This window comes from Hevea brasiliensis, chromosome 18 (genome assembly GCF_030052815.1).
Source record: "Hevea brasiliensis isolate MT/VB/25A 57/8 chromosome 18, ASM3005281v1, whole genome shotgun sequence".
Taxonomy (NCBI): Eukaryota; Viridiplantae; Streptophyta; class Magnoliopsida; order Malpighiales; family Euphorbiaceae; genus Hevea; species Hevea brasiliensis.
Window position 1 is genome coordinate 31,349,575 of NC_079510.1, and position 16,420 is coordinate 31,365,994.

General features: G+C 34.3%; 1 protein-coding gene across 1 annotated transcript; it reads right to left on the reverse strand.

Moving 5' to 3' along the window:
- Window positions 1–614: 614 nt before the first annotated feature.
- On the reverse strand, window positions 615–3,169 carry LOC110653872 (probable pectate lyase 19). The gene is made up of 4 exons (XM_021809678.2): window positions 2,803–3,169; window positions 1,756–2,539; window positions 1,249–1,491; window positions 615–1,160 (listed from the first exon to the last, which is right to left on the reverse strand). Exons 1-4 carry the CDS (start codon window positions 2,997–2,999, stop codon window positions 936–938), a joined length of 1,449 nt encoding a protein of 482 aa, XP_021665370.1. The 5' UTR covers window positions 3,000–3,169; the 3' UTR covers window positions 615–935.
- Window positions 3,170–16,420: the final 13,251 nt, after the last annotated feature.

Consider the following 16,420-nt stretch of genomic DNA (forward strand, 5'->3'; position numbering starts at 1 on the left):
CTGCGATGGCAGACACCGAGGCCACATCACCCATCGGAGCAACAGCTTGGAGACGTTGGCAGATCTAATTTAAAAAAGAGTAGTCGATTGATTTTTTAACATATATAAAATTAAATTGCTCATTTGTATAAATTATTTGAATTTAGTAGTTTTTTTTCTACATAAAAATATTGATTAAATTAATTTAATTTTAAAATCAATTTAAAAGCTTTATTTTTTATTTGCAGAACTTTTATGACTCTAGAAAATTATTATTATTATTATTATTAAATCCCGCGCTGATTGGAGAAATGGGCGTAATTGCCTATCAAAAGGAACCTTGAATGCCTTATCTTCGCAAGAAGCAATCCTCACCTCGCAAGAAAACTTGTATTAAATCTAGATTTTGATCTTTTATATGAAAAAAAAAAAAAAATTGTTCCATGTAGGAAGGAAATAAAACTAAAATGAATAATGTCTAAAATTAATCACTTACTGATAGTCTTATTCATTTACAATATTAAGCATTTAAATTTTTCTTAAGAAAAAGAAATTTTTTTTTTCTCTTTTAGTGTTCCCAAACAAAAATCCATCAAATCAGTCTAAAATATCATTACATCTAAGAAATTATTTGGTGTATCTGTTGTATTTACAAGAGAGATACAAGTAAAACATAAATTATTATATTTCAAAATAAATACAAAAAATAAAAAAATATAAGAAAATGAAAGTAGGTAGGAAAATATAATACATACATAATAAATTAAATTAAAAAAAGGGGGAAAAGAATGGGCAAATGAAATTTTGAACTTCCAAAACTTGTTCCACTTCCCATGTCTCTCTTCCATCTAAATTTAGTTTCCAACATTTCAGGCTCCATGCACATGTAAATATGCATGCCCTCTCCATCACTTCATCAGGATCCTCAATTTCAAGATGATTAGATAGAGACTAATTTAACATTTTTGGCCAGGGAAGCAATCCAGTGCCCCTGCATAGCGTGTCATTTTAGTAGCACGCGCTCCAGGCATGGCATGGATCATGTATTCATCGTTTGGCCTCGTCTTTAAATTTGGTTGCCCAGACTGAACAAAGTAGGCTCCATTCATAAATAGATCACCTTCTGATCTCCATATCCAGTTCCTCCATTCAGCTTCTGTGGCATAGTCCCTCTTGGTCACCTATATATATAATCCGAATTGCACAAATGATTCAATGTTACGTAGATGGATTAAAGAAAATGAAGAAATTGTAATATGGATTATTAACCTCCTTCAGATAAAGGTTGTCTGGGGCAATAAAGCGGTTGCCCTGGCTAATAATGGTAGGGTGCATGCTACCACCAATGGCATACAGCTGCCAGTGTGTATAGTCATTGTTAACTACATGGAAGAAGCCCCATCTGCATCTCGGCATTCTCTGCACTAATCCCTGACCAAAATGGTTGAATGCAACTGTTACTTGCATAAATTGATCACCTGAGAAGCTGTCGCTTGCACCCAACAAGATTACCTGCACACCCACACACACACACACATATATATATATATATATCATAAATAACTTCATTATTTCGCCAATTTGGAATAGCCTGATTTGTCTTTTGAAGGGTGTGGAGAGCTTTTGATTTTAAGTCTCCTCATCTGCCTATTCTAAGAATAGAACTTAGGAAAGATTTTAAAATTTGATCGACTTAGTTGAGTGTGCATCTAATTAATAATATCTAGGTTTCCCAAGTGTGTGTTTGTGTTTATTATGAAATGTAAATATGCTTACATCGTTGTGGTGGGTAAAATGGGAATTTGAAATGGTAATTGCAGTGGATCCCTGAATTGCATCAATGAGACCATCCTGGCACCTAGACATAGAAACATGATCAATCCAAATATTTGTGGATCCAAAGATGGAAATGCCATCCCCATCACTCGGTGTCCTGATTCCAAAATGGTCAGGGGAATCCCTAATCATGCCACCGTCAGCAGCACAAATATGGTGGATATGCAGTCCATGAATGATGACATTACTCACAAATTGAATGGTAATCCCAGCACCATAAGCAATGTGCACATTAGCTCCCCGCCCATCAATGGTCTTATTATTATTCACGAGAAGCTCTTTTGACAACTTAATGTTCATATCATTAGCAAAAATGATCCACAATGGCTCCTTTTGGATCACTGCATGGCGCAAAGTCCCTACCTTAGGCTCCAAAACATTGTCGTCAGTGCAATCAGTGACCACGTAAATTTCTCCAGCTTTTCCTCCAGTGGTTCTGCGGCCGAAACCAAGGGCACATCTTGCAAGACGTTTACGGCGTGTGTCCCAGTTGGGTCTGCACCTCCAACAACGATCAATTGGGTTGGTTGTGTGGCATGGACCTTTATACAGGGTCTTTCCTTGCCTCAGGTTCCTCCTGGAGCTGTTGTTATTCTCTGTCCCCATATCAATATGATTATCAGCAGTGCTGTTTGTTGCGGTATCAACAAAGCCTTCATTCTCGTTGTTATCTTCCATATCATCATCATCAGAGTCCACCACAGTGCCATTTTTTCCATCGTCCCTGCATGCACCAATCATCATAACTGTAAGTTCAATACAGAAACCTGTCTCTGAGACAATTGAATCATTTCTAAGGCTTAGGAATGGCAATGCGTCTGGTCGGCGGCTGGGGATTGCTCCGCCCGTCCCACCCCACAGAGAAACCATAGTATATTATTATCGGGGTTTCACCCCGCGGGTTAGGAAACAATTGCCTTCCTCACTAAGGATGTATGGTCTTAAATAAAGCAACATAGAAGAAAACGAAGATATTAGATTAATTACTGGTTAACTTGAGCGTCTAATTCTTCTGCGACTAGTAAAGGGTCTGGTATATAAGACTCCATCATATTTTTCTTAGCTTCCTCCTTTCTTTTCTGCCAGACCTCATCATTGTAGTAACCAGTGTCTGCTTCTAGCAATGGAATAATAGCAGCAAAAGCAAACACAAAGATCAACACCAACTTAGTAGCCACCTCCATATCAAAGAATTTGTATTTCTTATTTTCTTGCTTTTTTTTTTTGATTTGTCTTTATTTATGATCTGAAAAACTAAACAAGCTAGGCAATAGATCAAGGTCTAGGGTTGAACCATGAACAGTTGGTGCAAATGAAGATGTGTTCAGACCCACATTAGACCAAAAATGAAGTAAAGTAAACTATATATCGGAATATAGCCAAGGCTCGGCTGCCTGATGGTTTATAAGGTTCATAGTTTGTGTTTAAGTATCATCCTAACAAAGACTATGCGTAGAAAGTGGATAACCATGTAATTAATGGTCTTTGGCAAAGTAATTTATGGTCTAAATTATAAGACCCTAATGCCACCACACAACACAAGCTATATTCTTCTTTCTTTATTTTGATCATCACTATTTTCTTTTTGTTTTGACAGATGCTCATGACATTAACCTCAGAATTTGTAGGAATAACATCCAATAGTAAGCTTGGATTGCTCATGTGCTCATATTCTTCGACGATTCCTTTAGTATAACAAGCCACCTATTTTCCTTTTTTTAAATTTGGTCTATCGTGAATTTAAGATGCGAAAAAACTTATATATACCTGATTCATCATAAATTTAAGATACAAATATATGAGTTTTATATATTAATAATGTTTATTGCCTAGATAATGGATCAAGTCTAGGCAAAAATTTATCAAAAGATACAATATATACTGAAATCTATATACAAAATGAATATCACATATTTATATTTAAAATTTATGATAAATCAAATTTAGATAAGTTTTTTCCTTTATATACTATTCAGTATAAATTTAATTGCCTATAATTACATGGAATTGTTTAATTAATAAGTGTGTTTACTCTCCTCTTGACTAGTTTATTTTTCACATTAAGCCTAATTCATTAGGTATGAATAGCAGTATAAATGAGTCAAGCTGCTCGAAGTTCGGCTTGATAAAAACTCGGCTCGGTTCGACTTATTTAGAAAATGAGTTGAGTTCGAGTTCAATTTTTAGACTCGTTTAATAAATAAGTCGAGCTCAAATTTCATAGTATTTGGCTCGTTAAGGCTTGCGAGCTAAGATCACAAGTAAGCTCGTTAAATAGGCTCGTGAACAAGCTAGTTTGTAAAAATATTTATATTAGTTATTATATTTATTATATTATAGATATTTATTATTTTATTTATGAATGTTCTAAAAATAATATATTGTTTAAAATTATGATATAATCAATATATAATATATAAAATGTATTATTAAATATAATTATTTATAATTTAAATATAATATTTTATGAAAATTAAGTTTATATATATATATATATATATATATATATGAAAGCTAATCAAAATTATGTAGTTTAAACTCTGTATTGCTAAATCTAAAAGTCACTTTGTAAATGAGTTTGAGCTATTTGCAAATTGCTCAAAAGTCAGTTCGATAAAAAGCTTAGTTAGTTCGTTTGTTTAGAGCTTGTTTTCTAAACAAACTAAGTTTGAGTTTATAGATATTCGACTCAAACTCGATATGAGTCATGTTTGAGTTTGGAAAAAATTTTGACGAACCAAGTTTAAACTCTTCAAAACTCAATTCGAGTCAATTGATTTACATCCCTAGGTATGAGAAATGGTATGATGTTGAATGTTGAGAATGACTAAATAAAATGGGGTGTTGCAGGGTCCCGTGTGAAGAAGAGCGAGTGATGAATTAGTTGCTACAATGTGTCGTTGGAGCTGTTATGAAGTTGTTACGTGAGTGTTGTTCGTTAAGCCACTGGCACAAGAGTGGTTATTGTACTATAATAGTCGTAATTCTTCTGTTGTAAATCATTTTGATTCTGATGTTGAATGAATACGATTCCTCTCTGATTTCTTTTTTTATGGCTTCTTCCCTTTTTTTTTTTTTCTGATTTTCTCCCCTGTATTCTTTCTTATTCTTCTTGGATTTCTCTATTTCTTCTCTAAATCATATTTATTGGTTCCCCATCTTATGGAACCTAACACTTGAAGTGGTGGCCTATGGAGTGGTGGCTCATGAGTGGTGGCCTAGGCCCATTGTGTAAGGATAGGTGGTCCAATGTGTAGGGTGCTAGCCCTGACCAATGTGACCATGACCAACATAGCTGTGACCAACGAAGACGTTGGTTCTCCAAGCATGGGGTATTGTTACGATCCCATATTACTAACGAACAACTTTGTTGAGAGGTTAATAAGTCCCTAGGTACCTTTCCCTTGCAAGTCGGTTTTCAAAGGTAAGTTCTACCTAGGTGGCCTGTCTTCATATGTTTCAACCTCTGCGACTAGTGGTGCACAACAGTTCATATCAATAGTGCTCCAGAAAATAGGATAAAGGTAGCCACTTTGCATTTGGAGGGGAAGGCTATCAAATGGCATCAGGGGTTTTTTAAGATGAGTGGCAATGATGCATACGTGAGTTAGGAAGAGTATGTCAGGGCTTCGGGTGCAAGGTTTGGTTGTCATGCGTTTGATGACCCACTGGCAAAATTGAGGAATCTAAGGCAAACAGAGTCATTGCAAGAATATCTTGATGCCTTTGATGAATTGTACCCAAAGGTAGGTATAACAGAAAAGCAAACTTTATCCTTTTTCCTTTTGGGAATGAGTGATGAATTGCAGATGCCCATACATATGTTAGGTGAAGGCAAATTACTGTTGCTACTATATAATAAAAGCCTAAAATTACAACCAAATTACTTACAACCATTGTTAATTCTTTCAATTCTGATTTTCATAAGCCAACATTCTCTACCATAACATAAAATACTAGTTCCAATAAACCAAATATAGTTCACAAAGATTAGTCTGGTTTACTGCTTGCACCTAACATACCTCGACTGCCCATGACTCCAAGATTCCTTGGCACTTTAACTAGCAAAGATATAAATGAAAAGAGGGCTAAGAACATTTTTATTGCTGTGATGAGAAATATGCACCTAGGCATAAATGCAAGAAAAGGCAAGTTTATGTGTTGCAACTAAAAGAAATGATTGAAGAGGAATTGAAGGTAGCATTAGATGAAAATGAGGGTGTGAAAGATATAGTACAAGAAGGGCACTTTCTTTAAATGCAATGTGGGGTTCTGGTGGAAATCAAATAATGATGTTGAAAGGGAATCATGGTAGGAAGAGGTTACATGTATTGGCAGATACATGAAGTACTCATAACTTCCCTAGTGAGAGGTTGGTGAAGTAATTACAGTGTGCTGTTACTAAAGTTTATGGTATTTGGGTGGAGATAGCAAATGGGAATGTGTTGAAATGTGAAGCATTGTGTAAGGATTTCCAGTGGACTATGCAAAACCAGAAGTTTGCAGCTGATGTTTATATATTACCATTGGAAAGTTATGATCTTATTTTGGGAATTCAATGGTTGAGAACACTTCGTGATATTAAGAGGAATTTTTTTGCACACACTATGGATTTTAAATTGCAGGGATCAAACCATTCTTTGAAGGGAGAGCATTTTTTTTATGCCCAATGAAAGTCTTAATGCTTTTCATGTGCATCATTTTAATTGGCCTTTCTTGCAACAGGAAGAGAACAGAGCATGTTTTTCTCAATTGTATACTGTTAATGTTTCGCAATACAAGTGGAAAAAGTTAAAAAACTTGTTGCAGCGATATTATGATATTTTTTAGGAACCTCAGGGCCTTCCACCATAAAGGTCACATGATCATAGGATATTGCTTAAGCATGGATCACAACTAGTAAATAGTAATCCTTATCAATATGCTTTCGAATAGAAATCTGCTATTGAAGAGATGATTAATGATTATGTTGAAGTCTGGGGTCATTCGAAACAATAATAGCCTTTATGCACGTCCTGAAGTGTTGGTAAAAAAGAAGGACAATAATTAGAGAATGTGTATTGATTACAGAAGCTTGAATAATATTATAATTAAAGATACATTTCCTATACTTTTGATAGAAGAGTTATTAGAGGAGTTAAGGCATGTTGTTATCTTTTCAAAAATTGACTTAAGGTTAGAGTACTGGCAGGTGAGGATGCATTCAGATGATGTTCATGTGACTGGCTTTAGAACTCATGAGCGGCATTATGAGTTCTTAGTCATGCCATTTGGTTTGACTAATGTTCCAGCAATTTTTCAGTCTTTAATGAACTTAATTTTTAAGCCATTTCTTAGAAAATTTATTTTAGTTTTCTTTGATTATATATTGATATATAGTAGGTCAATTGAAGAACATTTATAGCACTTACAACTTGTCTTGCAAACCATGAGAGATCATCAATTGTATGCCAAACTTAGTAAATGTTAGTTTGGTAAGGATCATGTGGAGTACTTGGGCCATGTTATAGCAGTTGACAGGGTTCTTACAAATTCTAGGAAAGTTCAAGCAGTAAGGAATTGGCCTGTACCTCAAACTATTAAATAACTCAGGAGTTTTCTTGGTCTTACAGGTTATTAGTAGTAGGGTATGGAAGAGTAGCTAATCCACTTACTGACCTACTTAAGAAAAATGCTTTTCAATGGGATGAAATGTCTTAGGAAGTATTTCTTTAGTTGAACTAGTCAATGTGTAATGCTCTTATTTTATCCTTGCTAGTTTTTTCCAACCAATTTGTGGTGGAGACAGATGCTTCTAGTGAAGACATTGGAGCCGTTTTAATGTAGGATGGGCACCTTTTGGCTTACATAAGCAAGGCTTTATCTCTTAAAAACCAAGCTCTTCCTATTTATTAAAAGGAGTTACTGGCAATCCTATTTGCCTTTAAACATTGGTCACATTATTTGGCTCGTAGACATTTTGTGATTATAACTAATCATAAAAGCTTGAAATTTCTACTTAAGCAAAAGCTTAACGCATTTGCTCAGCATGTATGGCTCACTAAATTATAGTCTTTTGATTATGAGTGTAACGATTGGGCTCCAACCACTAGAGGAATTGTTCGCTTTGGCCGTAAGCCTCACGGTTTTGTCCCATAGGTGGAGTGGAGAACTTCCTAGGAGGTCACCCATCCTAGGATTTCTCTCAAGCGAGCACGCTTAACCCTGGAGTTCTTCCAACTCTCCAGGCCATTCCACCAAAAGGCGCCTCTAGTGATTAGTTCTCCCATTTTATATATTATTACTTTTTGAACCTAAGACCAACTTCGTGCTTTGCCGATATGGGATTTGCCTAAGGGACCTTTCTCCCCCTCTCCTTTAGGGACTCAGCGTCCTCGCTGAGGTTTGCCCCACCATCGCCTAAGAGGACACGCGAGCGGCTCTGATACCAATTGTATGTGACACCCCTTACCCGTCTACAGTGTAGCTGAGCAAGTTATGCCACTCGGTGTGCCGGAGCACCAATTTATATTTCTATTACAATTTATCCCTTTTAATTCATTTATTTTCAATTTTGATAAATCTGAATTTATCCGTAAATATTTTTTTTTAGAAAATCTGGCAAAGTGCCAACTGTAAATTGGAAAAACAGTTCTTCTGAACCTGTTTAAAAGCACGTCCAAAATAATTTCCAAATCCAAACTCCATTATACACATTCAAGTCAATCTCAAAGTCTCAACATTTCATTTTTCAACATACATAATGCAGAAAACCTCAATAATATGAAATTTTATATATTTACATTAATACATAATTACAGGAGTTTATAGTTACAATCCAAACTAATACAAAATGCAAAATACAAAAGGGCCACCTATAGTCCTAATGTCCTACCATATGTAGTGCAGATGTGAGGTGACTCTAGACCCCGAATGCAGCTCTGAAGGCTCACCCCATCTGATGTCTGCTGGGCTCCCCAGCTAGGTCTCCAGTACCTGCGCGTGGCAAAAGCGACACGCTAAGTAATTCTGCTTAGTGGTGACAATATAAAATAATATAAAATAACATAAAATGAAACGAATATGCAGAATGTGTGTTTACATTTTTTTTTGTAGACTTAACTTCAGATATTAATTTCATTATTATTTGATTAAACTTTGGTAAGATTTATTATCATTGCCCGAGTAACCCGTACTAGTTAACTGGATTGGATAAACGGGTAAACTGGCACTGGGTACTACGTACCTCGGACCATCACACCATCGGTCACATTGTGTCTCCTGGTGTGCAACAGAACAGCTTTGGAGGCACCACAACACTGAAGAGGCAACTTGGGAAAGTGAAGAGATAATGAGGCAACAGTTTCCTCAACTGTTTGCATCAGGTAAATTTCGAGGATGAATTTTTTATTAGAGGGGAAGAGTTGTAACATCCTCATTTTAGCTAGTCCGTACAGTCTACTGTTCCGGTGACCAGTGTCGGGCCGGATAGCTAGAATGTTCGAAAAAATATTTAAACTAAAGTAAGGAACTAAAAAATTAACTCAAATATTAATAAGAAAAAATTTTGGAAAAATTATAAAATAATTTTTGGGACTCCAGAGAAGGGTCATTGAGGTTCTTATGGCATTAGAATGCCAAGAAAATACTTAGAAAATTTTTTCAATCGGTATAAACAATTTTGGCCCGTTAAGCTAAACGGAGGGCATTTTGGTCATTTCGTCTTCAGAGATGATTTTTGGGCCAACTTGTCCAGTTAAATAAATAATTTATATAACATAAAATATAAATAAATATTGTCAAAAATTTAATTGCAATTAAATAGACAAGAAATGAAGAGAAAAATGAAAGAAAAAGGATTTATGACATCATCATGATGTCATTAAAGTTCTCCCACCCAATCTAACATTGACACATGGCATAACTCTATTTAAAGAGATAGAATGGGTTGGAAAAGAAAGAAAAAATCAGAACCTCTCTTCTCTTTTCTCTCTTTGCCAGCACACACACATCCACCATTGCCCTCCATAGCCAAGCTTTACCCAAGCTTGATTTCTTGGATTTTCATCCATTAAACTTAAATTTCTCAACACAAAAACTTGCTCCTACACTTTGGTGATCCTTTTGGGAGCAAAAAGAAGAGGGAAACAAGAGGTTTAGTAAGTGGGAAAATCTCATTTCTTTGAGGTTAGTGACCCAACCATGAATTTTTCTTTAAATTCATGTTAAGAACTTTGAATATGTGTAAATTGTAAAGAAAAATTATTGAATACCATTTGGATGGAAACCCTAGATTTTCAGCAGCCATGGTTAGGGTTTGTTTGTGGTGAGTTTAATGAAGTTAAAAGACCATCATGGCAGCCCACAATATGTACCCACTAAGTGTATTGATGAAATGCAAGTTAAATGCATGATTTGAGATGTTAGGGTTAGGGTTTGGGTATAAAATGGAGACTTTGATCATGTAATGATGAAAGTGAGTTTTAGTGGTCAATTAGTGACCATTTGGTTATGGGTGAACAAGAAATGAGGTGGTTTGATTAGTGGGAATTGCAGTTGGTGTGGCTGCCCATGGTGACCTGCATAATTGGACATGAATTGTAGAGGTTCAATTGGTGCAAGGCCAATTAGACATGAAACTAGACACATAATGGCACAACTAAGTGGACCATAAAACCAAACTAAGTGGACCAAAAGCTTGCCTTAATCCGGGTGACCTGCAGTCTGTTTCTGCAGAATAACCAAATGAACAGTGATTATTCATTTGGCCATAACTCAATGTAGAAAGGTCCAATTGACCTAAAATTTTACCAGCAACAAGCTAAGATAGACCAACAACTTTCATGAAAGAACCTAACCCAAATTATGACCAGAACCTATCCAACAAGTGAGTTGCAGTCACTGTTTATTGCACTGTAGATATGGTCAATTCAGAAAAATTTCAATCCAGCCAGTTGTGGTTTTTGGACCATAACTTGAGCTACAAAACTCCAAATGGAGTGATTCAAAAAAAAGAAATTCAAATAGACAAAATAAGAAATAACTTTCATGTTGATCATTTTACCAAATTCCCACTGCAAAAATGACAAATGGAACAGTAAAGATGAAGCATGAAAATTGAAAATTCTACTTAATTAACATTAAGCTTAGAAATGGTATTGGCAACCAATACCAACAAATTTTAAATGCAAAATATGGTATGTTGAGAGTATTAAAACCAATGTAGCTATTGTCTATGGTTGACTAATGAAGTTAATAGTAACGCCAAAACTTGAAATTCAAAAATTGTAAAACTCAAAAGTATAAAATGCCCTAGTATACCTAACAAGATTGGTTTGGATAGCTTGGCATGCCAATAGGGTTCTGTTAGCAGTACTGCATATGGCTTTATGCCATTCTGTGTTTCATGGCTCCTATGCCATTCTGTGACATAATAGCCTTTGGCTATGTTATTTGAGTTGATATACTCGGGTTTTAACTCTGATCATTATTACAGCTTATTAGCTGTTCTGTTGCACACCGGGAGATACAATGTGACCGATGGTGTGATGGTCCGAGGTACTTAGTACCAACTAGCCAGTTTACCCGTTTATCTAGTCCACTTAACTAGTATGGGTTACTCGGGCAATGATAATAAACCTTACCAAAGTTTAATCAAATAATAATAAAATTAATATCTGAAGTTAAGTCTACAAAAAAAAATTTAAACACACATTCTGCATATTCGTTTCATTTTATGTTATTTTATATTGTCACCACTAAGCAGAATTGCTTAGCGTGTCGCTTTTGCCACGCACAGGTACTGGAGACCTAGCTGGGAAGCCCAGTAAACATCAGACGGGGTGAGCCTTCAGAGCTGCATCCGGGGTCCAGAGTCACCTCACATCTGCCCTGCATATGGTAGGACATTAGGACTATAGGTGGTCCTTTTGTATTTTGCATTTTGTATTAGTTTGGATTGTAACTATAAACTCCTGTAATTATGTATTAATGTAAATATATGAAATTTCATATTACTGAGGTTTTTTGCATTATGTATGTTGAAAAATGAAATGTTGAGACTTTGAGATTGACTTGAATGTGTATAATGGAGTTTGGATTTGGAAATTATTTTGGAAGTGTTTTTAAACAGGTTCAGAAGAATTGTTTTTCCAATTTACAGCCGGCACTTTGCCGGATTTTCTAAAAAAAAATTTGCGGATAAATTCAGATTTATCAAAATTGAAAATAAATGAATTAAAAGGAATAAATTGTAATAGAAATATAAATTGGTGCTCCGGCACACCGAGTGACATAACTTGCTCGGCTACACTGCAGACGGGTAAGGGGTGTCACAATGAGATTCAATATAAAAAAGGCCAAGATAATAATGTAGTCGATGCATTATCTAGAGTTCCATTCATTGGCTTATTTGCCATTATAGCACATGTTATACTAGATCAGTTAATGGCAATAATACAAGAGACTTGGCAGACTGATTCCATTATGCAGCACCTAATTGCAAAGTTACAAGTTGATAGTAGGTCTCACTCTAAGTATACATGGGTTAATAATTAGTTGAGAAGGGAAGGGAAGTTAGTAGTGGGCAATAGTGATGCTTTGAAAACCAAATTACTACAGCTTTATCATGACTCAGCTTTGGGTGGGCATTTAGGTGTCTCTGTTACTAGTAGAAGATAGGCTTCTATTGTCTATTAGAAGGGGTTATGGAAAGATGTGAGGAATTTGTTAGAAATTATGTAGTTTTTCAGCAAAATAAGTATGAAACTATTGTTATTACAGGTTCTTTGCAGCTTTTGCCTCTTCCACAGGCCTTTTCACAGATATTACTATGGATTTCATTGAGGGACTTCCTAAGTCTCAAGGAAGAACTGTTATTATGGTGGTGTTGGATAGGTTTATTAAGTATGCCCATTTCGTTGGTCTCATGTTTCCATTTACTGTAAAAACTATGGCACAAGCTTTTTTGGACAATGTGTTTAAATTACGTGGGTTGTCCAATTCAATTGTTTCTGACAGGGACACTATTTTCATTATCCTATTTTGGCAAGAGTTCTTCAAGTTACAAGGAGTTGCATTGCACATGTCTATGGCATATCATCCCTAAATAGATGGTCAATCTGATGTTGTGAATAGGTGCCTTGAGACTTATCTTTGATGTATGGCAGGCCATCTCCCTTATGCTTGGTACCAGTGGCTTTCTTTAGCTGAGTTTTGGTATAATTCTTCTTACCATTCCACTATTCAATAGTCACCATTTCAAGCACTTTATGGTGTACTTCCACCTATTCACCTTCCTTATTTACTTGGTGAGTCCAATGTGAAGGTTGTGGATATATTCATGAGGGATAGGGAGTCTATGATTGCCTTGCTTAAGTATCATTTGGACTGGGCTGCTACTCAAATGAAGCATCAGGTTGATAGGCATCGTAAGGAGAGACAGTACCAAATTGGTGATATGGTGTATCTTAAACTCAAGCCTTTTATGCAATTATCCATGTCTAGATCTCATTCCAAGCTTCATGCTAGATATTATGGCCCTTGCAAAATAATTGACAGCATTGGTCCACTAGCCTATAAACTGCAATTGCTACCTGATGCTCGAATTCATGAAGTTTTCCATCTTTCTCTTCTAAGACCATCTTATTCAGATGTGGTGGCTTCCTCTACTTTACCTCATGGTTCCTCTTTAGCTAGCCTTACCCACAAGCCATACTAGATAGAAGGACAATTAAAAAAGGGAATGTAATCACCACTTAGTGGTTGATTCATTGGGCCAATTCTTCACCAGTAGATGCCACTTGTGAATATGCATATGGTGTCCAACTTCATTTTCTTGATTTCTGTCCTTGAAGACAAGGACATTTCGAAGGGAAGGGTATTGATACGATGTCGAATGTTGAGAATGAATAAGAAACGGGCGTTATAGGGTCGCATGTGAAGAAGAGCATGTGATGAATTAGCTATTACAAGGTGCCGTTAGAGTTGTTATGAAGTTGCTACACAAGCATGTATCTAGGAAGATCTGTTGTTTGTTAAGCCATTTGCACAAGAGTGGTTATTATACTATAATACCTGTAATTCTTCTATGGTAAATCATCTTAATTCTGATATTGAATCGATATGATTCCTCTCTGATTTCTTCTTCTATGGCTTCTTCTCTTTCTTTCTGATTATCTCCCCTATATTCTTTCTCGTTCTTCTTGGATTTCTCTATTTCTTCTCTAAATCATATTAAGAAATAAACTCTTTATCTAAGTTTAGTCTATCTCCAAATGTTGAACCTAGTTTATTCGGCAAACCTGGCTTAAATGCAAAAATTACATGAAAAATATTAAAATTATTTTAATTTTTAGTGGGTTGCGCTTCAAAGAAAGACAAATTTCAAATCCATCCATTTTGAAATCTCGATGGGGTAAATTTCAGATTTTAAATTTTTTTTCTTTAGCTTCAATTAATATTAAATTTAAAACTTTTTAATTTTAAAATTACTCCAATATTATTAATTAAAATTTCTTATTTTAATAGTAAGACATATTAATCATGATTCACTAATAACTAAAAAAAAATTAACACATCATACAAAAAAATTATTACTTGCTCATTTTTAATACGACAGCATATTATTATTTTTTTAATCCATAATTTTTATATTATATTTTAAATGTCACATTTTTTAAAATATTTGATTTCGTTTAAAATTTAAATTTAAGATCTTTGAGACAACTCTTATACCATTAATTTAAAATTTATTAATTAAATATTATTTTTCTGACAATAATTTTTCCTTAAAAAAAGCTATTTCCGTATAAAATTATTATTATTTTTTTCTTTTCATTTCAATGAGTGATATGTCTAATATAATTTGATATAGTGATTAAAGACACATTATTCTCTTAACAAAATCATATTCGAGTCATTATTCTTTTAATCCTATTAAAAAAAAAAAATTATCGAGACCTCTCTTAGCCAAGTTTGGGTTTTTTAATAATGAGCAAGTCTAATTAATTTGTCCTCTTTTTAAATTCTCATTTTCTTTAAAAATCTTCTCCTTCGACATAAAAAAAATAAAAATGATAATTTTATTCATTAAAAAATTTAAATTCATCATAACACTTTGAATTTAGAAGATAAGTGATGATGGATTGAGACCACCTATTACATAATTATTCTAATTATTAAAAATTTTTTTCATATTATTTTTTATTTATATAAATATAATAAAATTATTTAATTTTGAAAATGTTTTATTGATAAATATATTTTTTATTCATATGCATAATTCATATGTGTATATTATTTCTTTTTATGCCCATTGCAGTACAAGTATTTCCACCCCTGAGATGTGATAGTTAATTGTGATTAGCAACAAGTCCTCTGTTTGCTAAAAAGAGAAAATTTCTCTTATACTTTGGTTGGATTCTTAATTGCCTTTGTTTGGATTCTTAATTGTGCCGGGAAAATAGAGAGAAATTAAAAAGAAAAAATAAAGAGAAAAAAAAAATCTAATTTCCTTCCTGAGATGTTTGGATTGATTAGTAAAACTAGAGAGAAATGCAATTTCTCCGTTAGATGAAAAAATGAAAAATAATTTTTATACTCTTGATAGCCTTCTCATAATTGCAAGCAACAAGACAGTGATTTGGATTGATTCTTGTGAGATATTTAATAGTGATTCACGAACAAAGTATTTTAGGATTGTTTTTCTAGATTTTTACCATGATGTTTGATACTAGTAAAATTGCTAAGAAATTTTTTGCCTTGGTTCAGTCATTTGTGAATTTTGATTGCTATAATCATCATGTTAAAATGGCAATGGTACATTGTTGTGCAAATTAGTTGTAACACCCCTCACCCGTCTACAGTATAGCCGAGTAAGGCGTGCTACACAGTGTGCCGGAGCACCTGGTCTGTGATTATCTCATTTCCTGAACTCAATTTGATTTTAAGAAGTCTTTTATGTAAAATTCATATCATGCTGGTTCTATTTTCATACTTTAATAAAATTAGTGTTTCAAAAATGGTAATAAATATCGGGCAAGGTGCCGTCTGTAATTCGAACAAACTGTCCTTCTAAACCTGTTAAAAACAGTTCAATATGATAATATTCTCAAAATCTCAACTATTTCATAGTTTCAAAATACAATCCATCATAATTTAGATTCATCCAAACACTCTCCATAGGAGTTTAATATATACAAATTATCACAAACCTTAAAGTTTTAAAATATACAAAATTACATAACAAAATGTCAAAATAAAACTGATAGCCATTACATAAGATCCTAAGTCCTACCATGTATGCAGTGTAGTGCAGATGACTTTGGACTCCTGTGCAGATCTGATGTCTCACCTGGTCGTAGGTCTGCTGGACTCCAATACCTACGCATAGCAAAAGCAACGCGCTAAGCAATTCTGCTTAGTAGTGCCAAATATAAAGAAATATATACTAAAATAAAATAAATGAATTGTTTATGAATTTATAACATCGATATTCTTTGCAGTTGCTGATTCTACTTTTATTTGCTAACCTCTCATTTTTTTTACTAATTTTAGTGGTGTTGCATGTCAATAAACTGAATTTAGCTATTTGAATTTAATAACACTTAAATTAACTGCCCGTGTA

Bases quoted from the DNA above. Each gene is read 5' to 3' on its own strand.
- LOC110653872 (XM_021809678.2), bottom strand. From the start codon at position 2,999: ATGGAGGTGGCTACTAAGTTGGTGTTGATCTTTGTGTTTGCTTTTGCT. The intron at 2,540-2,802 runs GTAATTAATCTA...TGGTGCATGCAG, and splicing joins TTAGACGCTCAAGTTAACCA to GGACGATGGAAAAAATGGCA. The intron at 1,161-1,248 runs GTTAATAATCCA...TTATATATATAG, and splicing joins ACAACCTTTATCTGAAGGAG to GTGACCAAGAGGGACTATGC.